This window comes from Magnolia sinica, chromosome 17 (genome assembly GCF_029962835.1).
Source record: "Magnolia sinica isolate HGM2019 chromosome 17, MsV1, whole genome shotgun sequence".
Classification (NCBI taxonomy): domain Eukaryota; kingdom Viridiplantae; phylum Streptophyta; class Magnoliopsida; order Magnoliales; family Magnoliaceae; genus Magnolia; species Magnolia sinica.
Window position 1 is genome coordinate 37,750,445 of NC_080589.1, and position 27,271 is coordinate 37,777,715.

General features: G+C 39.8%; 1 protein-coding gene and 1 long non-coding RNA gene across 2 annotated transcripts in view; one reads left to right on the forward strand and one right to left on the reverse strand.

The window, feature by feature from the left end:
- LOC131231874 (uncharacterized) overlaps positions 1 to 27,271 on the reverse strand; it is a 96,797-nt gene that overhangs the window by 51,801 nt on the left and 17,725 nt on the right. The gene's annotated exons all lie outside the window — the stretch shown is intronic.
- LOC131231873 (E3 ubiquitin-protein ligase RHF2A-like) lies at positions 1,060 to 25,110 on the forward strand. Its single transcript, XM_058228211.1, has 8 exons — positions 1,060 to 1,498; positions 4,481 to 4,527; positions 4,687 to 4,749; positions 4,978 to 5,089; positions 5,170 to 5,525; positions 6,411 to 6,518; positions 6,610 to 6,973; positions 24,678 to 25,110. Exons 1-8 carry the CDS (start codon positions 1,358 to 1,360, stop codon positions 24,687 to 24,689), a joined length of 1,203 nt encoding a protein of 400 aa, XP_058084194.1. The 5' UTR covers positions 1,060 to 1,357; the 3' UTR covers positions 24,690 to 25,110.

The following is a 27,271-nucleotide window of genomic DNA, read 5'->3' on the forward strand; positions in this document are numbered from 1 at the left end:
TTGAAGAGATTATTTTAGAGCATAAGAAAAAGAATGAGTAGGATTGAAATCTAAAGTCAACCCCACAACAGATAACAGTGGAAAGAGTGGCTGCACCCTTGAAACCTTCTAAGGGTCCACTATGGTATTTATTTGAGATCCAACGTGCTCATAAGTTAAGACAGACATGAAAGGATAGAAAACAAAAATTTCAGCTTCATGGAAAACTTTTGTAGCCCTCAGAAGTTTTTAATGATGGGAGTCACTCTCTCCACTGTTTTCTGTGGTGGAATCATTTGAGCTTAAGATCTAGCTAATTCTCTGACTCATGCCCTAAGTTGATATATCCAAATAGATGGACAGTGTGGATACAACACATACATCACGGTAGGTTCCACGGAACTTGGTGACGTCACTTCGATAGAGAGTCTCGCTACTCAACCTGTCGGTAGCTAATCCGCGTCCAGTATTAGCCTGATTCAAAACTTTTGTGTCCCTGTAATATTTCAACGGTGGACTTCAATCCTTGCCGTTTCATGTCATGCCGCTCCCTTGAGCTTTGGATCTGCCTCATTTTTGTAATGTGCTGACATGATCTGAATAGACAGAGGAAGGGAGGAGATTTCTCACAACATCACTGTAGCCCATCTAGTTTATTGTTGCCGGCAATCCGCGTAGGTGTGCCGTAAGGGAGGGTGCGTTTGCCCATGTCGCGACTCAGGTTCTCCATCATCTGTCGCCGTATTTGTCACACGTGCTGAGAAGCTCCAATGATTTGAACTGTCCATGTTCTCTCTATTACACTAACTAACCTAACAGTCTCATAACAACACTTCAATAATGATCCTGGCCTTTGATTTATGGAATTGAATTCGATCCTCTAATTTAACACAACCATTTATTTCTAATTTAAAACAACCATTTATTCAAATACGTCTCTTATGGTATAGCTTATAATCGAGAAGATGGACGGTTCAGATCGTTGGAACATCTCAGCGTGTGGCTCGAACGAGATGACGCTCCTGAGTCGCAACTGACGCAAGACGAACTCCATATCCTAATTCCACACCACTACTCCCACTCCTATGCAGACGACTTTTGACGCTAGCGATTAGGTCCGTCTCTTCCAACCGTCAGGATCGGATTTTCCGCTGATTTTTCCTTCATCTTCTCCTCCCTCTTTGTTATTTAATATTATAACTCGGTTTCCTTTTCCATTACCCTCTATAATAACTAATAAAAACCCTAAAAATAATAAACAGTATACCTTTCTTTGACATCGATCTTTCCTTTTCTTATCATCTTTCTATATTTCTAGGGTTTCTGTTTCTCCCCCTTCTCTCAAACTCCATTCCCGATCTTCTCACCACCACCAGAAATGGAGGATTTGGCTTCTACAGCAGAAACTCCGGTCTCGTCTCCCTCTCCGGCGCCGGCGCTGCTTACCGGAGCTGAGGACTCCTCCGAGGATGCTTGCAGCATCTGCCTCGAACCGTTCTCTGCTGAGGATCCTGCCACGGTATGATCGCTCGATCCTCCATTTTCCACCTATCTATCTTGATTCCACAAAAAAAGATAGTTCTGTTTCCTTTTTCCCGCTTTGATGTGTTGAATTATGACTGTATGTGATCGGATTTCATGAAATTGAGTGTGGCGGAAATAGGGCTCTGAATTGCTTCTCCGATGATTGTGAGAATTTTATGTGGGGATCAGTTTTGGAGGCCATTTTCGGAAGAAGCTGGTTTTCGGTGAATTTTTGTTCCGTAGTGTCGTTTGGTTGGTCATTTTGAAGTTCTTCTTTTTTGTTGATGAGTGCTTGGTGTTGTTCATTTGAATGCTTTGGTTAGATGAGTTGATATTCGTAAGAAACTGAACGTGAAAATTTCAAAATTTCCTTATAACAATATGACAAGATTTAGCAATATTATATTGGATTCTATAAATATGCCTTTATTGGTGGTTTGCCGACCCCCAAGGGTGTATAGCCCATCCCCATCTATACACAGATGTGTGGTTGATGATGGTGATCTGAGCCATCCATCAGGTGGGACTGACAGTGTGTATGCCGCAGCCCAAAAGTATTTCAGTACACACATCAGGTGGGCGATGTTGTCCAGGACAACTGGATAGATTGAAGAAATTGAGTTAGCCATCATTTGTTTCGTACGCTAGCTCTGCTGATGAGTGGACTGCCCTGTTTTTGGGACAGTGTGTCCACATGATGGGGCACACCTGATGGAAGGCTTGGATGCTCATGCTCGTTTGGCATGTCTGCTTGCATGTGGATGGTCTGAGCTGTCCACATGTGTGAGATTACTGGACCTAAAATATATATGTGCGTGTGTTATAGATATTTTATCTACCTGCAATGAACTTAACATTGCAATGTATGTGTCATATTCACCAGTGCCAAGTGCCAATATTGGAATTAACCATATCCCGGAGAAATGCATCACGTTCTGTGATCAGAAGTTATTTGTTTGATAGCTTTTCAGATCTGATTGGATGTTTCAGTTTAGTAATTGTGAAGACCAGTATCTTCAGTGCATTATTTTAATTTGTCATTGCCACTGATATTTGCTTAATAGCCATAGGATGATTGAGTACATATTATATGTATATATTCTTGCTTGATCAGTATATGAGATATACTAAGGAACCAAAGTACACTAGTGTTAACCCAATCAAAGACATCAATCTTCAGTGTTATTGGTACCAACTGTGAAGCCTGATGGACCACAAAGAAAATAAAATCCCACAAGCTCATAATTTCTCCACAAAATAAATGGATAGCAGAAAGTAATGCAATGGACAAGCGATCTCAATCAGAAAAGCCTGGAAAATTCAAGGAAATAAGGTTATCATTTTTTTTTTGAGGGCTCATTGCTCTCAAAGGGGTTACCTATGATCCCTTGGAATTGTTTCATGCAACCTCTCTTCAGTGACTAAGTGGAAATTTTCAGGTAGAATATATTATTCTCTGCCTCACGTTCTTGGGTTTTTTTTTCTTCTTGAGATTGTTGATTCCAATGTGGCTAAGGGCACTAGGCACAGCCTAGGCACAAGTGGCCTTCATATGCCCGAAACGCCTAGGCGTATACTTGGATAATCCAGATTCAATTTTTTAAATTTATTTTTATTGCACAATATTATATAGTTAGATACATATTGATTTTAAATAGTTGAACAGCCACTTCCAAAAAACTTACATGTACTCTTAACATTCCAATGAATACACAAAATCCAAGAATTTCTAACCCTTCCAAATTTCCAAACCCAGAAACCCTAATTTCATAAAATCCCAAATTTCTGATTTCATAAATCCTAATTCTAAATTCAAAACCCTAAATCCCCCCAAAATTCCCAAATTCACCCAATTCTAAACACTCATTTTCAAATTTCCTGAATCCTTAGCCTAAATTTCGTAATTTCCTAATTCCACAAAATTCCCGTCCCAAGATCACATTATATGGGTATAGGGCACAGTTGGAAGCGCAAACTGCTTGGAATAAGTCAAATGTAGTGCTTAAACCACTAATAGAAAGAAAATTAAGAAGAAAATGGCTTTAAGGCGCATGCCTGAGGACAACGCCTCAGTTGGGGCCTAGGAGAGGTCCATGGGGCCCAACGCCTTGGTGTGAACCTAGGCGCGAACCTGGAATACTGTTAACTACACTACTTGGTTCATTGATTTGCTTTCTATCTATTGGTTTCTTGTGAAGAATTGGGTATTCATGGGATTTTCCTTATGATCTAGCAACCATGCCCTTTTCCATTTGTGTTAGATTAAATATATTTTACTTGGGAAAGTCTTTGGTATTATTGAGGAACAATAGAAATGGCCTTTGGAATTATAAAGTTGTACTTGGGCAGCACATATACAAGATTTGGTCCCTGCTTATCTGGATGGTCCTTTCGTGGGAGCCAACCCTTGAAACATACTAATCAAGAGGTTCGATGACGTTACTAACATGTGTCTTATCCTCGTGTGTGCTTGGAGGGTTGAATGAGGTTGCCTACACCCTTGCTAGAGATTGAGTGATGAGAGGGTCATTGGTTGTTGACTACGTCTTACATCTCAGCTTCTACTTCTTGCACTTTCTCTTTCTTTAAAATAAATTATTTTGTTATTAATCAAAACAGAGAGAGAGAGAGAGAGAGAGAGAGAGAGAGAGAGAGAGAGAGAGAGTCTTACTGGATGGCCCCAACCATCTTTGAGTCCTGCAAATGCACAGTGAAATGGAGAAGAACATGAGGATTAGAGCCGTTGCCCAGCCATAGTGCGACCAACCAGATGAATCTGGATCTGATACACATGCCACCAGTGCAGTTTTAGATTAAGAGACACACACCAAATACTTTCCAATGATATGTATCTACGATGGACTCAATCTTGCAAAACATGGGTTGCAGCTACTCGCGGAAAGGCTTAGCAGTGATTGAAAAGTTTTCAAATTAGGACCGCCCTTTGACAGCCTTTTGGTCTGATTGGTTGTTTCAGGTTACAAACTGCAAACACGAGTATCATCTTCAGTGCATTCTTGACTGGTAGGCCCAATTATCATCAAGTTCAGGTTTCACTTTATCTCCCATCATTAGTTTTCTGCTCATATGTATTATGCATCAGGTGTATGTATTAGAAAACTTGTGCATGTTCAAATTTATTGGATCATCAAGAGCTTAAATGGAAGTAAATTCATCTCCCAGGTCACAAAGAAGCAAAGAGTGCCCGATATGCTGGCAGTTGCTTGTCTTGAAGGATCCTGTCAGGTAGATTTATTTTCTCTTTAATGAACAATTACTTTCTTGAAATTGAAATGGCCCACTCAGAAGGTTGCAAAATGTGACCTGTTTTGAGTGCCAGCTTTTTGAACTGGTCATTTATTTTTCAGGCTTCATTGGTGTAGTGGTTTTACTTAAAACTTGCCAGTTATCTCAATTTGCTACTGTTAGCACAAATGTTTATTACCTTAATTCATATTTGATGATTATCTGTAGCCAAGAGCTTCTTGCAGCGGTGGAGATGGAAAGAAGTTCCAGATCAAGGCGTAGAACTTCCAATGCCTCTTCATTTCCTCGCATACCTCTTGAAGACTTTGAATTCCACGATGTCAGTTATGGGGTTTGCCTATGTGCTTAATTCATTGTGGATGCTGAATTTGCTTGTGTGTTGACAACTGGAATTTTCAGGTTCCATCCTACACAGATGACTCGGATTTCGATGAGCGTATCATGCAACATCTAGCTGCTGCCGCCATGGGTAGGGCTCATCATTTTAGCAGGAGGGAGCGGCATAGATCTTCTGGTCTGGCTCATTCCCAATTTGTTGTTTTTGCTGCTCCTTCAAATGGATCTGATGTACAGCAAACACGTTCAAACACTCTGATAGAGAGCCAAGACTCAGCCAATTCTGTGTCACCTGAGGGTGATTCTCCAACAGTTGTCTTGTCTCCTTCCATAGCTGTGCAGTCTCAAGTATTTGTGCCTTCGCCACATGCAAGCACGGACTCTGAAATTGCAGGCAATGGGCACAGTACCACCGATAGGTAACCTTTTGTAACAGACTTCAAGGGCTGGGTAAAATGCCATAATTTTGCAAGTGTAAGCTAACCTCAATATGTTACATTCCTCAAATAAAAACCCATTCAGAATTAGATGCATTACAAATTCTCCATTTCTATTATATATTCGCGGTCGGTAAATAGAGTTAGTTTACCTCATTCCTATCTTTTTCCATCATTAAGTTGCTATTACATGAGATGGTAATTCTATATATTGTTATTGATTCATATGCATATCCTTAAAATAGAAAGATTTATGTAACTCTTAGTATTTACATCGTCATAATCATCATCATCACCATCCAAGCCTTGCGCCAATTAATTGGGGTGGGGTACACGAATCCTGTTCTGACATTCGACTCTATCAAGGACCATATTCTCAGTTAAACCATAGATCATTGAACATTCTCCAAGAAAAATTATGAAGGCACCTATGATGATGTAACAACCTACCACAATACCACAGTTTTGAAAAAACAATTCAATTGATATGGCTGTGATTAAGAATGCATTAGTATTTACATGCTCATTGAAAAAAATCATTTACACTTTCTTCTTGTTTAAATCGTAGATTTAAGCACCTATCAACTTTCTTTTACTGAATTTATGGTATGGAATGACTGGTTCTGATCATTGTGCAGCAGTTGATGTTGCACTGACTATTTCTTCTCCAAGAATAATCTGTAGAAAGATTAATGTAAACTGAACCTTATCATCTTTAGTTTAAATTATAAAAACTGTAGATGTGTGCTTTGTGCCATCTGTAGTTTGTTTGAAATATGGCAGCAGTAGCACCTGTCTCTGTTCTTGTTGTTGTAGGATTGTTTTCCATGCCATTAATATCTTACTGATCCTTTGGTTGTTGTTTAGAGTTGTTGCTAGCCAAACACCACCTGGTAGCCCACAAAGATCACGATCATCAGAATTACTCTCTTTCTCTGAGTCTCTGAAAGCTAAGTTATCTGCTGCCTCTTCTAGGTAAAGAAAATCCAATTTTCTTCTCTTTTGGTATTCCATTACTCCAGTCTAATCATCATCATGGCATGCACCCATGGATTATTTGCAACAGATATAAAGAATCAATCTCAAAAAGTACACGGGGTTTCAAGGAGAAGCTATTGGCACGCAACAGCTCAGTAAAGGAAATCAGCAAAGAGGTCCAGCGTGAGGTGACTGCGGGTATTGCTGGGGTTGCTCGAATGATGGAGCGCTTGGATCCTACCTCAAAGAGATCTAGTTCCGTTTCCTGTGGTACTGAGGGGACCTCCAAATCTTCTTCCAGTGGGCATGATGTTCAAGGAAGCTCGATTGTTAATTCTCCTCATGAAAGTGGCGAGAGAACTCCCCAGGGTACAAGTTCAAATGCATCCATTCATGCTTCTGGAGCACTTTCTTCTGTTTCAGAACTTCATGTAGGAGCTGCTCGTGTACAGGTCCAGAACTCCTCCCATGCAAATTTACATTCTTCAATTGAAAATTTTCCATTGCTTATTGCTTGCTTATTGTAGGCTTGTTTACTTACTGGGTATAGGGCCTTAGATTGGATTGGTTGGTGAAACAAGATCTGTAGAGCAGACCGCAGATATATCTGGGACTAGGATACAATGATGGTGGCGATGGTGATGATGATATAATACATCTAAAATATACTGAAGCTAGAGACCTCTCGTGCATGGCCACCACATTTGCAGCCCTCTCCCTTGCTCTTTCTAATTTTATCCCTTCTTTGAATTTTCTTTTCTAATTTCTATGAAGAGATGTGTTTAGTATAACCTGGGATGGATAAAATATGATTTCAGATCCAGTGGACTGCTAAGTAAAGGTTTTCTAAATACATGGGCACCTGATGAGTAGCCTGATACATGTGTTAGATCATAGATGGGTTGCCACCTGATGACTAGCTTTGCTTGGTTTCTGGGCCAACACATATTAGGAGCAGTTTCCGTCCATGAATGGTCCTAGATCCTATTCAACTGCAATGTTTATTGTGTGCACAAAATGTTGCCTTGAGATAGCATGAATGAACAATATATCTACAGTCCTCTTTTATACAAGTGTGGTCAATAGTGGTCCATCATTCATGAAACCAATGTTGTTAACCTCATTTTTTTTTTTTTTAATGACTACATGGTTTCCCCACCCCTTTTTAAGGCGAGACTATTCCCTGCAGATGCACGCAATCACCTGCCAACCACGTGCATCGGGTAATCCACGGGGAGGGGACTCGAACTCGTGTCTATGGGGAGCAAACCCACGACCGTAGCTGTTCACCCAAACCGTGAGGGGTAATGTTGTTAACATCGTTATCATATCACAAATCGTAATAGGACTTGAATTGTATCAACCTCATTGTTTTGTAAATCGTGAAATTTTTCTTCTTCTGATTTTCTCAAAATATCAAAAAAATATGAAATAACGTAGATAAATTGGAAAACACATTAAGAACTCATCGGCCATCAACCATCCATTCCCCATCAATGTGCACCAAAAAAGGTAATATTTGCCAAGATATTGGCAATTCAGAATTTTTATCAGGTATACATTGTGAAAATGTTAAAGGATTCTTGGTAGATGAGCTGAGATAATGTATAAATTGATGTCTCCTGCTTGTTAGGTGAGCTGGTATAGACTGTTTAGTGGCACTACTACCTTTCTGGAAAAAAAAAAAAAAGAATTCTTGTTTTTCGTTTATGATTTGCGTTCAAGAAGTTTATCTTAGAAGCATACATCCTTTTAGTACTTTTACCTTTTTGAGTGCAGAATCAAGTTGGAAAAAGTGGCACTCGACCAAAGAAAAATATATTGTGATGAATCTCAAAATCCCCTAAATCTCTTTTTTGTCTCTCTTAAAAAACCAAAAGATGAGATTTTTTATGTACGTCTTAAAAGCAGAAGGGTAGAAAAACAAGAAGAGAAAATGTATAAAGAAAAATGGAAACATTAATTTTTTATGTAAAAAAATTGGGTCCATTTACGTTGTCTGCATATTTCTTATGATTTGTATGAATCGATAATCGTTCAATACAATTCGTATGATTCAGTTGCGCTTTTTGGGATTTACAATTTGAACCTACGATTCACATTGTGTGGTGTGCGATACGATATGAATTGCATTGATTTTGACAACATTGCATGAAACATCATGGTGGTGGCCATCTGCAGAATCACTTATATCGTGTTCAAAGTTTCTGCCTGTTTTGATATCTTTGTGCATGTGCACCAGCACACCATGCAGTTCCCTACTAGTTATATGTCATGTGTGTATGAAGTTTATTTGTATATTTTAGGTACTGTATTATAACTTCTACTTTTACATTTGAATCTCTAGCATATGGCCATGCCAATTTTCTGAAAGTCAGCCCAAACTGTTAGATTTCTGAAATCATAAATTTTCGGAAAAGAAAGAAAAATATCAATAATAGTGAAAAGGTCTGAAAAATAGAACATAATCAAAATAACTATGATCGGTAACTGCCACCACCATTATTTGTATCCCTGTCCTAGCTATTTGGGGTTAGCTTTACGAATCATGTTTTGCCAACGGGATTCGAAACATGAATTCTCACGGTTGCTTGACATGAATTAAGATCAATTGCCTATTTGACAATATTTCTTTAATAATTAATATTTAAAAAGAGGAAGGGAATTTTTCAAAAAACTACCTAAGTAATATGGAATTTACATTATGGTACTTTCTCAAAAAGATTTTCAAAAAGCTACCTCATTAATCCATATAATTGTTATTCCACTACTTTTCGTTACATTTCTTTGATGGCTGCTTGGGTGGGCATGCGAGCAAATGGGTTGGTTGCTTGGGTGGGTCTCACCGTGGTGCGTCACCTCATGTTAGGCCAAGAGCTCAAATATCACCCTTATCCGTGATTCAAGTGGACCACATGATTGGAAACGGTGTACAGGGCAACAATTGCCCTCAAAACTATTTCCCCTAGTGTGTCCCCTACCTGAATCATGGATGGGCCTGCGTTTTATGCCTTAGGCCTAAATTTTGGCATGACATCTAATGGTTGGAGTGGATTTCATATAATCATCACTGTGGGCCCTGTAAAAATCAAGCTCTCTTGGAACTGTTTTCTTTGGTGTGACCCACCTAAAAAGAAGTGTTAAAATAAGAAAATAATTGGAAAAAAAAAATCAAAATGGGCTCTTTATGGTCGCTTCAACATCTAATGATTGTGTTGGCTTTATAATGGTGCCGATATGAGGTGTTTCTGTTGACTTAGGCCAGCACAGCTCCTTTTTTGTTTTTGTTTTTTTTTTTTTTGTTTTTTTAATTTTTAATTTTTTTTAAGAACATATTCACCCCCATATCGCATAACATGGGTTGCCATTTCCTTTATATATCAACGGCCAATATGGCTAATACATAATTGTTTTTTTTTTCTTTTTTCTTTTTAGAGTTAATGCAGGAAATTGTATTAATAAAGGAAAAGGAGAACAAAAAGGAGAAATGATGCTGCAGCTCTGCTAAGATAGCAGAACTGTTAGACAACAAAGCAAAATTACAATCTATAGCCCTATTCGAGTAGGAAGCCCATTCGATTGGATCGCCCTAGATGTAGTGGACTCCACCGAGTTAGCTTTGTCGTTGAAACAACGATTGTTCCTTTTGACCCAAACAGCCCACCAAACCGCCAGAATGGCCATGCGCCATAAGATGAGCCTATTTTTACCACATTTAACCCCTTGCCAGAAAGAGAGGAGACTGTTGGTTGAACCCGGAAAACAGCAAGAAACGTTGAAGCGATGAAGGATAGCTGACCAGATCTTGAAAATGTAAGGACAGTGGATGAAGAGATGATTAACCGTCTCTTCATTGGCCATGCAGCAAACGCAAATATTGGTGATGTTCGTACCCCGCTTCCTCAGATTATCAACTGTGGGGACCTTCTGGTTACCCACTAGCCAGCCGAGGACCGCAATTTTCGGAGGGACCGAATATTTCCAACCGTAATAATTTTCCAAGCAAAAAGGCGTAGAGGGATTTAACCAAAAATCTACCTTGATTATCTGGGCTCCAGAATAGGTTGTCAGGATCGTTGCGATTAAGCGCAATGCTGTAGATGTGGTTTAATAGGGCAGTGAACTCATCTATCTCCCACTCCCTCAGATTCCTACGACATTCAATGTTCCAGACGAGATTAACGCTGTCTGAAGATAAACAATCCGCAACCTTGCAGTGTGGGAATTTAACTATACGAAAGATATTAGGAAAGGCTGCATCCAACGAATCTCTCCCCGACCTAGGGTCCAGCTAGAACCCCATGCGAGAGCCATTGCCTGTGACCATGGAAATTCTGCTAAGAACTTCGGACTTGGAAGAAATAATGTCCCTCCAAATAGCGGACATCTTATGGTTGCTGTTGCTGTTGATCCACCATCCCCCCTCGGATCTGCCGTATTTACACTTAATCAGATCATTCCATAGGACTCCATCTTCGTTCCCGAGTCTCCACAGCCACTTCCCCTGTAACGCGCGATTCATTAGCTTTAGATCCTTGATTCCTGCTCCTCCATCTTTCATTAGGTAGCAAACAACCTTCCAGTTGACGAGATTGAATTTCTTCGTTGCTGACTTACCTTGCCAGAGGAAATCTCTTCTTAGCTTTTCTAGAGATTTCACGACCGACGTCGGGCACTTGAACAACGACATAATCGTTTTTTATTACTATTGTTCTTGCAACTAAGGTATAGGATTTGCACCTCTGAATCATCTAATCTCTGATACTTAGTTTCGTCAAAAGACCTTAAGAGTACCCATCTTGAGATGATACAACTCACCACTATCCTAGGTTTGAGTGTAGTACCTTTTATCTTCTTGTCTTGTCATGGGCTGTGATGGATGAGATAAAGGGGTCATCTTTATCCTTTTAACCCTTTCCATAAATGGGCTAGGCTGTGGTGATTGTTCATAAGCACTAAAAGTTTTCTTATTAGCTCATACCATTGTTTGCAAATTGAGACTAGGAATTCAACTTGGTCTGTCACTTATTCGGGTCAACTCAAGCTTAGTGGGCCAACTAGGTGGGCCAAGAAATTATTATTATTTTTTTAATTGCATGTTTGCTATAGAAATATAAATAATAACAAGAAGTAATTGTATGTATGGTGTCGATATGAGATATAGTGGTTGATATGGGTCGTAACAGTGTCGATTTGCGGTGTATCAGTTGATATGTTTACGGCCCTTTTTTATTTTTAAAGAACAGACCGATTCACCCCCATATCACCTAACAGGGGTGGTCATTTCCTTTATATGGTGGCCAATATAGCTATTACGTAATCATTTTTTAATACAATGGTTCTTGTAAGCTATAGGCTCTGCACCGCATCATCTAATTCTAATACTTAGTTCCATTAAAAGACCCTAAAGAAGCCATGTTGACATGATGCAACATGGATATGTGATATGACTCACTCCTATCCTAGGTTTGAGTGTGGTATCTTTTATCTTCTTATCTTGGCATGGGATGTGATGGATGAGATAAAGGGGCCATCCTTATTTTTTTAACCCTTTTTATAAAAGGGCGAGGCTGTGGTGATTGTTCATCACCACTAAAAGATTTCTTGTTAGTTCATCCCAAAGTTTGCAAACTAAGACTATGACTCCAACTTGGCTTGTAACTTATTCGGGTTTAACTTAGGCTCACTGTGCCGACTAGGTGGGTCAATATTTTATCTATATATATATATATATTATCTGTGTGCGTGCACGTGTGCGTGTCAAGGGCCCAAAATCTGAACGGTCCATGTGATGTGGCACCCCATGAAACCCCCAAGGCCCAATTTTCAACATGATCCAAAACTCTGGCGGGCCATAGCAATAATAGATGTATTGAGGAAACTGTTTTCTTTTGCCATGGTCCACCAAAGTTTTGGAGGTTAAAAGTTGGGCCCTGGGGGTTTCATGGGGTGCTGCATCATGTGGATCGTTTAGATTTTGCACTAATATCACGTGAGATGAATTCTCAAAAAGTTCTCATGAGAAGTCGTGAGAACTAGTGCACAGGTGAGCATTGGGTTATATATGCATATATGTGTGTGTGTGTGTGTGTGTGTGTGTGCGTGCGCGCGCGCGCGTGTACACACATATGCATGTATGTACACCCATAAAATTGTATATTTGCTATAGAAATATAAATGATAACAAGAAGTAATTGTATGCATGGTGTCAATATGAGTGTATTTGTTGATATGGGCCATTTATGACCCTTTTATTTTTTGGAATATTTTACGAACAAATAGATTAACCCCCATATTGGAGACAGGATTGGGGGGCCACTGTTGCAGGTGGAGTTGGGAAGGAGTACAAGCCTAGTTCTTCGGTGGAGCACTGAACGGGGGAGTGGATGTATTGTGCGACTGTCATTGGCCACCGGAGGGTAGGTGACAGGTGGTAACTTCGGGGATGGAGTTTGAAGCGGGATGCCTCACAGGACCACCGAGAGATGTGTGTTTGCCTCTTGTTCCCTACTTGGTGTGATGTAGGATGATGGAAACTATTCTAGGATACAAGATGATAGATCAATTTACACATTAATTTCAGCAATCAACTTGTAAAATCAAACATAGCCACATAATAGATTTGGAAATTCAGATTTATAACACGAAGGTCCTAGGTTATCACATACGCGGTGCACAAAAATATAAAATAATTCAAGAGTGGCCCACTTGGAAGTAGGGACTTCCAATCTAGCGTGTGTAGTGCAACAATCATGTGGATAGACAATGGTGCAAGCAAAATTTTGGTTTGGTGAAAGTTTCACAAAAATATTCAGATTTTCATTAGGGTTTTCAAGGATGGAGATTTAGGCATTTAATGATTTAAAAGATCCATGGTTGAGGGAGTTTGGAGGGAAATCAAAGAAGGAAAACTCCAAACGGGGGCGCACATTTGGCTGCCCATATGGACTCACGTGCGTGCATACATGTGCACGTGCGAGTCCACACGTGGCTAGATAAAGGGGAAGAAAGAGGGAGGATTGAGTGGGGTTTTGATGAGTTTAAAAGGTTGTAATGGAGGGGAAGGAGGAAGAAAGAGAAAGAGAAGAATATCTTTTGAAAAAGAGAGGGGAATGATGCACCTTGGGGAATCCACTACCAAACAAGCATCTACCATTCTACAATTCAATTGGAGGGGAGGGTTTCTCACAAACCCTAAAACACAAGGAGGAAAATTCCTTCACACAAAAGAGTCTCCCTCTTTTCTTCTACTCAATAACTCCACTAGGGTTGGATCTCCATCCTCCCTTGTGCTTTTATAATTAAAAATTCACAATAATTACAACTATACCACTCACTTAAGTGAAATGACTCATCATCAAAAATAAGAAAACTAAAACACTTATTATCAATCTCATCCATCAAATAAATCCTAAAAATAATAAAAAACATAAAGGAAATAAGATCAGAGTCCAAGGGGCCCAAGTCTGGAAAATTTGGTGGTCTGATGGCCTGATCGACAAGATCCAATGGTCCGATCAATACGAAATAAAAATTCAATGACTAAAATGGTCTCCTAGGTAGCCACATGCATAATCCCAAATTGGGGTTTTCCTGATGCACGCCCAATTCATGTGGGGTCTTCAAAATGCTCCGGCGGGCTCCATTTGGAACTCGTCTCCCATCAAGAAAGAAAGCTACGCTAATGTGGGTGGTCACCTCCGTCTTTGGTACACCCGAGTAGGTATTCTCAGATGAAGGGTTACACGAGGGCGTACATCCACACGTGGCTAGGGGATTTTTTCTTTTATGGCTTTGATCGAGGTCTAGATCAAGGGTTGGGTTGAGATGATGGCTTGGAAGGAGGCTCAGATACAAATGGCTGGCTTGAGAGACTCTATCCTGGGCTCGAATCCTAACCTCTTCTAGGGGAGGCGAGAGGGTGACACATTGTGCCCTCGAGCCACGCTTCAATATCTTGAGTATTAAGGTGGTGCCATGTGGCACGACACTACCGACAGGGGCCCCTTTTGAGGGTCAATTTGACGTTAGTAAGTTAGCGCTAGAAGACATGTGCTACTCTGATTAATACTCTCCTTGTGACAAGTGGATTGGCATGTGGGAAAGAAGTCTCCCTTAACACATGTGCTTTAGTTCTGGCACGAGTGAAGTCTCGGCGCCTTGAATTTATTTCTCAAGAGAAGAGAGCATTAGTCCCTTATATTAGAGGAGCTTTGAGAACTATTCTTCTCAGGACGAGGGGTTTCTCTCTTCTGCAAAGCAGGGACCAGCACTAACAACGACGAAGACCTCTCTTTGGTGGACGAGATGGATGGCCAGGGTTGGTGCTTGCTGTCAGTTTCTCAAGACTTGACCTTAGAGACATGGAAGGAAAAGGCAGTAGTGATGGAGTGACAAGCCTCAGAGGGCGAGGTCAGGGCTTTGGCATTTACGAGAGTAGATCTGCACTTTGATAGGGGGATGAGTTGTTCGTGTGATGACATGGTGGAGACGCCAGTTGTTACCTTGCTGCAAATTATAGTCGAAAGGGCTGTAGGTCATGATATTGGCGAGGTCTAGTTTATAGATTTAACTCAATCGGTTAGTTGACTTACAGATAATAGGCTTAATGGGAACTTGGGAATATACAAAATTGAAGACAAGGATAGATCTGATTTAGGACACACAGTCCCTTCACTAGATACATTGGTTGAAATACCATAAACCAAGGTGATAGATGAAATAGATGAAGATTGGATTAACTTGGACAACAAATTATGCTTACCAATCATATGATCGGAAGCCTCATAATCAATAATCCATGGAGTACTCTCAGAAAATGTAAGACAAGATGTACCTGATTGAGCAAGGGTAGCAGTGGAGGAAGAGGCATGAGTCGAATGATTTTTTAGAAGCTTGGCATATTCTTCCTTGTACATAGTGATTGTGTCACCTGAAGTACTCAACTCAGCAGGAGTGGCAGGCTTGGATACATAATCTTCTGACCTATTCTCCAGTGAGACGATTACCACAACCACGACCACTACTGTCACCATGACCACAACCACGAGGTCCACGACCACCTCCAAATCTACTGCCTCGACCATGACCACCTTGAATTCCACCATCACCTCTGCCGATGCAGAGATAAAAACCGAATGATCTGATGAGGTGGAATTCTGAGTAGACATGCCAGTTGTCCTCTAAACTCTGGCAAACTCTTCTATCATTGAAGGAATTTCATTACCTCCGAGAATCTAAGACTTCACAGGCTCCAACTCAAGTCAAGGCCAAAGAGGAATTTGGCAATACGAAATTCCTCTAGTTGCCTAAGCATAACCTCAAAATTTGTTGACAACGGTTGGTATACATTCAATTCTTCCCACATGCCGCGTAGGGCAGAATAATATTTTCTCACATTTCTATCTTCCTGTTGGAATGCAAATATATTTTGTTGGAGTTCATAAATACGGATTAAGTTTTTCTCACCAGAATATATCTCCTTCAAGGTGTCCGATACATCTTTGGTGGTCTTGAGAAAAATTACATCGGCACTGATATGTGGTTCCATGCTATTCCACAACAATGCCCTAAGGGCTTGTTTGGCCGAATCGATCCCACGGTATTAGGAGGGATGGGATCGCGATATCCCGGGATATGCATGACGAGCCAAACAAACCTGGTGAACTTGTCCCGGGATATAAGCAATCCCATGGATCTTAAAACAATCCACTGACATCACCATCATTACCTTAAAATTGATCCCATCCCTTGGTTGGACGGATTGGAAGGTAAAATCCCGGGATATGCCGGGCGTGCCAAACAGACCCAGTGAAGATGTCCCGGGATATAGCAATCCCATGGATCTTAAACCAATCCACTGACACCACCATCATTACCTTAAAATCCATCCCATCCCTCCTAATCCCATGGGATTTGCCCGGCCAAACAGGCCCTAATTTGGGCATCCCCTGCCACCCTATCATCATAGTCTGTTGCAGTGATATTAGGTTTAGGCGATGTCAAATATTTAACTTTTCTCTTTCTGGTCAGAAAAACTTCTACAGATGTGGCCCATTGTAAATGATTAGTGCCATTCAATTTCATTGATGTTATTTGGAGAGGCACCAAATCCAATGAGAATAAAATAGTGCTCTTGGGATCATTTTTGGAAACCATCTAAATAATAACAAATGATTTTTCTTGAACACAAATTCTTCAACAAACTGACCTACTAAAGTAGGGCTTCATAAAACTTGTCTCTATCATCACAATAAAGGAGGGCTTCATAAAACTTCTGAATTTTAGCCTTCAAATATGATTCCATACTTCATATCTGATTGTAAATTGCATATGAGATGAAAGTGGCCCACTTTGTCTCATCACGCAGGTAGAATGCAAAAGCATGCCTTACATACCTTCGTTAAATACGATTTCACTTCCCATCACGTGGGGGTACAACAACCGGAAGAGATTAGGGGCCTACCTTGTCCCATCACGTGGGTAGAATGCAAAAGCGGGCCTTACACACCTTCGTTAAACACGATTTCACTTCCCATCATGTGGGGGTACAACAACTGGAAGAGATTAGGTTAGGTCTAACCCAAACACGCTTGGGTTTTCTACTAGAGATAATGAAAAAAGAAGAAGAAGAAGAAGAAGTATGATGATGATGTGAGAGATCAAGAAGAAAAATGGATCAACATAGCTTTGATACTATGTTGATTTTGGCGAAAAAGAAAGAAAGAAAAAAGAGCAGAAAAGGAAGAAAAAATGTGAGAGGGATAATGGGATGCTCTAGCAGCCCCACACGTCCCACAGCTTGTTTTATTATATTACGGTTTTCACTTAAAATTGTGAAATTACAAGAATACCCTCAATAGTTAAAAACCACTACCAAAGAGCCAAAGGCTCATGTACATGACCCCAATACATAAAGACCAAACCCAATCCAGATGACCACACATATGATCACATCACATGTGTGATCATTCTAACATGAGCGTAGGCATAACCCATCACACATTTTCACCTTTAAATAAATCCAGTTAAAATCATCAAAATGATTCAAAAAATAGGTCCATTTGACAGCCGCACATCACAAAAACCTTCATATTCTTTCAAATCTCATCCGAATTATATGAAACTTATTCTATAGTTGGTAAACACTCAACCACGCCAAATCCATGTGAAGAAATACCACATTTTTTTATTTTAAAAAAGTGTAGTAGAATAAACGGAATTTGGACCGTTTCACGACTTTTTCTATTTTGTTTTCATGACTTTTTCTAATTTGTGTGAATTACCCGAATAATGTACCAAAAATCTAGGAAAATTCAGTATAATTCTTTTAAAATTATCCTCTTCCAGATCCCATACTTTTCTGCTTCAGATGTTCACCTTGTGGTACCCTGCTGACATTATCCTTACGGCCGAATCGTGCCAGTAGTGTGCCCCACTATCATATCTACACTCAGGTAAAAAAGCCAGCTCTGATACCAAGTAGAAAGTGGAGAGTTTGAAGGGAAGAGGAGAAGAAAGAAATAAAGGAGAAAGGAGAGAGTAAGTGTTAGGGCAACAAGTTGTGTTAGCCCACACAAACATACACATATATTAACTTAAAGAGAAACATATAATGCTCCACAGGAGTACATGGATAACACACAAACACAAAATTACATATGTTTTCCCACAATAACTTGTATAAAATGTTGGATGATTTTTGTTTATGATACAATGAAAATTTCTTGCTTGGCTTTTGCGAACTATGGATGTTGGTAGTGGGTGAATAACGGTAACTCATCAAGAAAGGAGAAAGGTTTCCAATGTGGTGACACTCTTTGTTGCTATTTTCCTTGAAGTATGGAACATGGTCGAATTTAAACGTCATTCCAGTAAATTTGGTGAGGTCGTCTAGTTGGTTAATCCGGTGCACTGTAGGTCTGAATATGGCGAGGGTTTTGCTTTTGTGAGGATGATGAGGTTGGCCATTGGCAATTTTAATGGACACGTTGTGGTAGAAGAAAGATGAAGGTGAGTGTTGCCAGATATGGGTCTGAAGTCTGTGGCGTAGGCCCAAAAGATATCTTCTGGTGTCTGGACTAGATAGATCAAAGGAAGAGTCTCTAAGGCAGGGATTATAGAAAAGGGGCTTTTTATGACAGGGAAAGGCTCAGCTCATTCTATGATGATGTGGTTGCAGACAATCTTTTGAAGGGAAAAGCAATGCCGTAAGGTTGGCAACTGGTACCTGTCCATTGCTGGATGGATGAAAGCTAGACTCCATTGATTGCAAGGCATTGACGAAGGTCGAACTTGACGGGATGATCCGTCAGGAAAATTGAAAGATGTTAAACAAATCATCTGTCCTGATGATGGTTTTGGAGCACACCTTAAATAGGGAGATTGGTTGGATCCAAGGTGGGGTTTATTGAAGCAGGAATTCTTAATAAGGACCCTTCATGGTAAAGATCAGTGGATGTCGACTCAGGCGCACATCAACAACAATAGATTTCTGGATGACAGGGTCATCTTCTCAGATGGGCCAATATGCAAGATACGCAAGTGGTTGAGAATGGGGAAATCCGCTGTTTGATTTAAGACCCTTGGTGTTCCTCTATTTGGTTGGGAAGAGCTACATTATGAGAGAATCAAATCAAGGTGAACTATGCCTATCACCTAGCTAACAGTTGAAGCGACCTTTACGGTGGAGTTCATTCGCAAAGACGAGCTCTCTTTGCTTGAGGGTAGTGTTTTAGAGTGGGGCCTGGCAGATGGTTATGGCAGGCATGGCTTCCAAATTGATGATTGTGCACATCTTTCGGTGGACCACCATGAGCTGAACAGTCTTTCTAGATGGAGTGATAGCTGTTCTGCATGAAGTGCCAAAATCATTTTCCAAGCTCTAGCTGGCGGTTTTAAATCAACAGTCCATTTCAAATTCTGTGCCTGTCATTGATTGCCTTTGGCATGTTTGATATCTCTCATATCGGAGTAGATGGGAATTGTGTGAATTACAAGAGCAATTAGCTTCGAGAGCAAGGGTTATAACAAGGTTGGTTGCATGGACAGTGACAATCCTTGTAAAGATAAGCCTCTTTCTTGGGGGCCAATGTTGGACATTACATGTCATGTCCGAGGGAAGTATTGTCCAAAACTTACATATTGCCTGATACGTACTGGTATCTCACATAAACAATACAGATATATTGGCCTGGTATCAGTCCAAAACAGCCTGATAAAGAGCGATATGGGCCCAAAACAGCCGGATCAGGAACCTTCATTGAATTAGACGGTAAGTGGGATTCCAATGTCACTCTGATAGTCCCAGCTGGAATGTCTATTAAGCCCTTGTTGTCCATGCTCTGGCAGATTGGATGGGTTGTTGGAGATTCTCTTCTTATTTTGTACCCTTATCTTCCTTTTAGGGGCTGTTTGGGGTGAAAGATTTTGGGTAGGGATTTGTGAAATCTATGGAATTCAAATCTCCCCTCGTGTTTTTCGTTGGGGATTTGTTATATCTGTGCATCCCAACTCCCCCCACTCCTATAAATCCACGGATTTGGGGAAAATCCAAATCTCCAACAAAGCTAAAAGACTCCGCAAATCAGCAAAATGAAGATATGCTTAAAAGCAATACAAGCTATTCCATTGCAATAAATACTCCCAAATCCATGGAGTTGTAACTTGATTTCCGAACTGGGGATTTTGGGATTCTGCAAATCGAAATCCGGCAAATTCCTGAATATGACAAGTTCATGGGTTGATCAAATCCATAGACTCATTTCCCTGATCCCAAACAGGGCCTTACAGGAAATCGTAAAGCTGCTACTTTTTAGGATCCCATTACCGAGAGAATTGAGAGGTCAGCTGCCTGGAAGCAATTTTATCTCTCCATGGGGCTTAGAATTGCCGTTATCAAATCCACTTTATCCAACCACGTGGTTTAGTTTATATTCCTTTTCAAAATGAATGCTGGCTAAGGTTGCTAACTGGATAGAGACGAAGGTCATAAGTTCCATCTTGTTTGTTCTGACGAGATGTAACGGTAAAAAAGTCAGCGAGATAGGTTTGGGTTTGGGGAAGCTTGCAGAAAAGAAATTGGGCCTCAGTAGGGAAGTGGTGGTTGAGATTTGGTTATGAGCTAGATGCTTTTCAGTTTGATGTTATCTGCTGCAAATATGGTGCGACTGTTGGAGGTTGGTTTCCAGGTTTCTTGTTTAGAACTCAGCTTTAGATGTTTGGAGAAACATTAGGCTGATTGGTAGAGGTGCAATTCAAGATTAACAACAGCCTTTCGAGTTGGTTGTGAGTTGTGTTGAGACTGGTATTCATATCATCAATGGCAGAGGGAACAGGGTGGGGTTTTGATGTGATATATGGATTAACCTCTTGTTGTGTCCTTACTTCCCTCTTTCACTTATTGGTGAACAAAGATGCCAAAATCTCTGATTGGTGTATAATTATATCGGGAATTTGTTGGTGCAGAATGTTTCACTCTGTAGGCATTTCTGCGAAGATGAAATTTTGAGTATGGGCAGCTTATCGAGAAACTGCATGGGGTTAGCTGATGAAATTCTGGAGTTTGGGCAGCTTATGGAGAAATTCCATGGGGTTAGATGCTTCCCTATGTTTGCTGTATAAAGATTTGGAAGTGGGCTGCTAATTGTTCCTGCTCTTCGAAGTCTTTCAACTGTATCCTTTGTGCCTTGGTGGATTCTGTTTTGCTGCTAGCAAAGATGTGTCAGATTTCAGCCCTGCCATGGTCAAGTGTTGCTAGGATACATGTGGCAATAAAATCGTTACTGTTGACAACCTTAATAAGCGAAATGTTGCGATTCCTAACAGTTGTTTATGTGCAAGGCCGGTGAGGAGTCAAGGAACCGCATCTTCTTGCATTGTATCTTCATGAGAGAAGTGTGGAACTACCACATGCTCTTTAGGCTGTTTGTGTCCAATGTTTTAAATATCGACGATATTGGCCAATATATCTTGTATCCCACCCGTGCAATATGAAACGCACAAGTAGTGCTGCTATATTCCACATGTTCGATCCGGTGAGCATTTTTAAATTTCTGATCCTTTTTTTTTTTTGTTGAAATTATGTTAAATTGATGTCAAATGGTTACAAATCCATTTGTTCTTCATATTTTGCATGAAAAATCATGGAGTTGGGAACTTTGATTTTGATATAAATTGGTTTTTCATGTTCTCTTATTTTTTTATTTTTATTTTGTGTTTTTTGAAATTTTCCTTCAACAAGGTGTTCCGTATCCGTTACAATACGCTTGTAAAGGCCAATATGTATAGGCAACTGCCATGATCGTTAGGAGATACGGGGGTGAAACAGGCCAATTGGCTTTTTGGGACCATATTGGTCGTTACGGTGACCGTAAAGGCCATTACAAGGCATAACGACTGTTACCCCTGTAAGGCCCCGTAACGGTTGAAAAACAATCACTTTTTTTCCCTATTTAAATCCATTTTTTTTTCTTCTTTTTTTCACTTTTCTCATTTCAAAAAACTTTCCTATATCATTTTACAATAGATTTTGACCACTCTTAGTACAATTTTGAAGATTAAAATTGTAGATTGAAGCGATTTGAGCGAATAGAAGTTTCGAGGGTTTTTTTTTTTTTTTTTTCAAAAAATTGAAAAATAGTATTTATGCTTATTATTATTATTATTATTATTATTATTATTATTATTATTTTTAATGATTTCTAGTTCTAATGCTTGATTGTGATGTGTAAACATTAGAGACATATAATCATGTTCACAAATTCACTAGACAACTTGATACAACACTCTCACCAAAGAGCGGACCATTACACTATCATAAACATGTTCAAAACAAAAAATGAACACATATTTGGAATATTTACATTATTCTGTATTTTCCAGATATTTTTTTTCAGAAATTTTTGAGCAAAAGAAAATTTTCAACCATTATGGGGGTCTTAACGGTTGTTACGCCCCCCATATCGGCCGTTATGGCCGATACTCGTTTCGGTAATGGTGGTGACCGTTTCGACCATTGTTACTGATACGGAATACCTTGGCTGTAAATTGAGACTAATTTTGAACTATTTAGGAGTATTTGATGAAATGATCATTACATATACCCTAATTTCAAAATTTGAGTGTAGGTGGTTCGATTTAGGGAAAATTTGAAATTTCTCCAAATTTTCCCAAATTGCTTGCAATGTTGCACTCCAAACATGAAATCAAGCATGTATTAGGGTTGATCTATTGATTTGTCAAAGTCGTCCTTAATTTTCAGAAAATAAAAATAAAATTTTAATTAAAAATTAATAAAACATCAATTTTTATTTTTTGAAATTTCCCTTCAACCAGCTGTTAATTAAGACTAATTTCGTAGTATTTGGGAGTGTTTGATGAAATGATAATCACATACACCCTAAATGTTATGCATTCAATTTGAATATGGTTGCATTAGTTCGGTCAGACAGCGCATAGCTTAAGACCCAATACAAAGGAAACCTATCATGTGCACTTCTTTTTTGAGATGTTATGATTTAAAAGTGTATAAAGGTCTTTTTCTAACAATAACTAAAGTTTCATTGAAAAATTCAACCATTTTCCTAATGTTTCCCCATGTTTTCCAAAATTCGTACCTGATACAAATGATATATCCCATGCGATAACCGATATGTATCTGTATCCCAAGGATGCGATACATAACACGATACCAATATTTCGAACACTATCTACGACTACCAGCGGTTCTCTCTTGGATTTTAACGAGTGATGGCAAAAAGTCCCATTCATTCCTGTGGTAATATTATTTGGAAAATGGCCTATTCTAGCCAAATTTGGGAGCATTTGGAAAGAGAGATCTTAGAAACAGTGGCATGGGTGAAGCATAAAATTCAGCTGATGGACGCGAGCTGGGCCATGGCAACTTGTGATTAGAAGGATCTTCATTATAATTTACAAATCTCATGTGAGATTGGCATCTATTGTTTCAGGGGATGGTAGTTTTGGCTCATCAGCTTTTGGCTAGGTGGGGACACTTGTTCCCCTTTTCTGTTTTGTAGTTTTCTTGGCATGATTCTCATCATGCTTTTTATTTTTTATTTTTTATTTTTTTATTTTTATTTTTATTTTTTATTTTTTATTTGCTTTTAATTAATTTCCGTTGCCCTTCAAAATGGAGGATAAGAGAAATGGACTCACTATCGACGTAGGAAGTTTGGAAGCCCCATTTCAACTAATCTTTCATTCTTTCCACCATTCACATTAAGAAAAAGAATAAGAATAAGAAGAGGAAAGATGGGGATGAAGATGAAGATGAATGGATGACAGGATGAGAGAACAATGGAGCGCTTGAAGGTGGGAGGAGCAGGTGTGAGATTCTGAAGCAAAAGCAACAGAAGTGGTTGATGGGAGGAGTGATTCTGAAGCAAAAACGACAGTGGTAGATTTTGGCAGAACTCTAGCAATAGGGGGTTTTGGATGTCATGTGCAAAAGGGGGTTCTAAAACTATGTCAAGGTTCACCTATGAACTCACATATTGCGTGGAGCCCATCCCATCTGCTGAAAGTAGAAATTTCGAAGCACCTTTATTTACACTCAAAGAAAACTATCATTGTCTACATTCGAGTGAAAACTAATCTCAGTGTCTGCATAATATATTTCATTTAGTTTTTATTTAACATGCATGCATATTCCATTTTACTAATTTTCAGTGCATGAAAGTACGAATGGTATTTCCATATGATGAATTTTGGTTGGTATTTGTTCAGATCACTGTGCTGAATGAAAAGATTATTTGCCTACTCAAGAATCGATTGCTAGGAAAAAAAAGGCATGATGTCCATTACATGTTTGGTATAAGTTTCATTTTCCAATAATGAAATCTGATGCTGCAGATGCATATTTGTAAAGAAGCATGTCATGATTGGAAATTGCATCTTCTCTTGTTGTTCAATCAATGGGAAACTGTGGCGTATTTGAGCATTCATGATCATAATGCAAAAACCTTCTTGTTGATTCACCTTCTTCTTTTTCTGAATTGTATTTGATCTTCTTTCATATGTTATTGTCATCTCAAATATGCCTGCATGTGCTGACCTAAAAAACTTCCAAATGGATGGCTTTTGTGATTGTTTTCACCTTGCTGCACGGCTGATATTTGCAAAACTCTATGACAGGACTCGCCGTGATGCTGTCGAAATTTCAAGCCCTCAACTGAAGTTTATTCACCCACCCGAGATAAATACAAATACATACCTATAGGTTACCATGTATCCATTTTTCTGATCTTGTTACTGAACAATGTCTTCAGTAACAATGTCAGGAAGATGCTGATAAGAAAAAGTACATGGCAGGATCAATGCTTTATTATTATTTATTTTCCTCTTTTGCTACCACAAGTTGTACCAGAACATGGTAATCTCTGCATTTGCCTGGTTCTTATGTTGCTTATCATTCCGTAAGCCCACTCTTTGTAAACTCATTATCCCATTTCAAGGCTCCTCTAGTCTTAGAAAACAAGGACAGCCAATGCTTCAAAAGACTTGTATGGATTAAGAAAGCATAATATGCCTTGGTTGAGCAAATGGCTTTTGGAATTGTGGTGTTTGCCTTGCTTTACTAAGAAACGCAGGAGGTCCATTCACTATAGCTGTCGTGCATTAGAAGCATATTGTTACCGGCAAAATATTGCAAAAGACGTGTTTATTCACCACAAGTTGCATCATCATCAGTTGTAGAAAGATGCACAAAAAACATCGATCATCATCAGTCGTGCAAGGATGCAGAAAAAAAATGATAGATTTGAATGCACACCATCCATTCTATAAAGATGCAGAAAAGTGGCCCTCGTGCATTGCAATTTGGATGCAAAAAGATGGCGTTAGACTATCTGCATTTTCGGGTAGGAATGATTGAAGTTGTGATATACCTGTGATCACACCTTGTTTGAACCCTCCAATTTTCACACAGATAATTGGGCTGTGTGTTTTGGAAAAGTTGCTTGGCTTTCTGTGTATGGGCCAGTGATAAAAACAATTTAACAAGATCAATGCCTTGATTAGAGTAGATGGTTGTTTCTTTCTTTCTTATCTTTTTATTTATTTTTTAAATGCATTTTAGGAATATAGGTTGCAAATGGCATATCAGAAAATTTTAAAATTTAATCATGGGGTGACTCTTCATCCTTTGTATTGCATCTTAAATTATGATTTGAACCTTTCATGATGCGGATTCTTTGCTACGGCTACCTGGGCCATCGTAGTAAGAAACGTTTGTTGAGCCGGTGATTGTCATGAAAATGGATATTTAATGGCTCATATTCAAATCCAAGATCCATAGGTCAGGATCATCAATGAAGCATATGATTATAAGAACGTAGCAAGGAGAACATGAACAGTTGAGATCAATCTGAGGATGCACTTTTATTTTTGTGAATGTCAGTGTATGAGTGTTCGGTGTTGATCACAGGCAAAGATACATGTATGTAGAACAATTGTAGGGTCAAGATGAACTACCCTGATCCCGAGGTTGCAAGTGCGGTCCATGTTTCGGCTATCTATTGAAACTGTTGAGGTGATGGGCCCCCTGTTGGATAGTGGGTGCCCCTAAAATCTACCATTTTGGAATAGTAATCCAAACCGGACTATTGTCCTCTAAATAAATAAATAAAGGTTAAGAAGACAATACCACCAATTGGATTGCTCTTCCATACCCCTTTAAAGGTCCCATCAGATTGACAGTCTCGATGAATTGATCATCGGTCCAAACTCCAGCCCAGGGACACCACACACACACACACACACCACATGGGTACTCGAGCCTTGGTCTCGATGTTGAAAAAGAGTCTTGTCTACCACACACCCATGCATCCAAGACGATCCCTGCCTGTGGGACCCCACCGTGATGTATGTCTTACATCCACGCCTTCCATTCGTTTCACCATTTCGCCAGATAATTTTAGGGGTACGAGCTGAAAAATGCAGCAGATCCAAATCTCGAGTGGACCACACCACAGGAAATAGTGGTGATTAAAGGCCCATCATTAATAACTTCTTAGGGGCCACTGGAATATTTATTTGCCATCCAACAGGTTGATAAGATCACAAAGACCTGGATGAGAGGACCACAAAAATGTCAGCCTGATCCAAAACTTGTGGCCCCTGAGAAATTTTTAATGGTCAATCACCATGTTTCTGGTGTGTGGTCCACCTGAAAATTGAAAATTGGATCTGCTGCATTTTTGGGCTCATACCCTAAAGTGATTTGGGGGACCAGATGGACAGCGTGGATGTAAGACATATATATATCATGGTGGGCCCCACAGTCAGGGATCCACCGCTGCGTACTTGCACCCATCAAGTTGGGCGGCCATGTATGCAGGTGACAAAAATGAGGCCAACCCGCTAATGAGCTGTGCCAGTGCATGGAGCAGCCTAAATTTATTCCAAGCACTTGGTTAAAACTAATGAAGGAGGGGACGTAACTGATTTTCGTGCCACGAGATCATCATGGTGGGGACCATCTGATGGCCAGTGCACGGAACATACATTTGTTCTTTACCTTTTTGCCTTAAGACTCTATTGGAACAAAGCAAGGAGGCTGAATGGAGAAAGGAAAGGGACAAGGGCGGTCTTGCATGGCGTAAAGGCTGCTAATTAACCAGTCCGGCACAAAAGACGCTGATTTATATTGTTTCCTAGCCTTTTTTCCTCCTCCCTCAACCATTCTAATCCTACCGAAGTGGAGTGGAGAGGAAATTCGGGCTGCATGG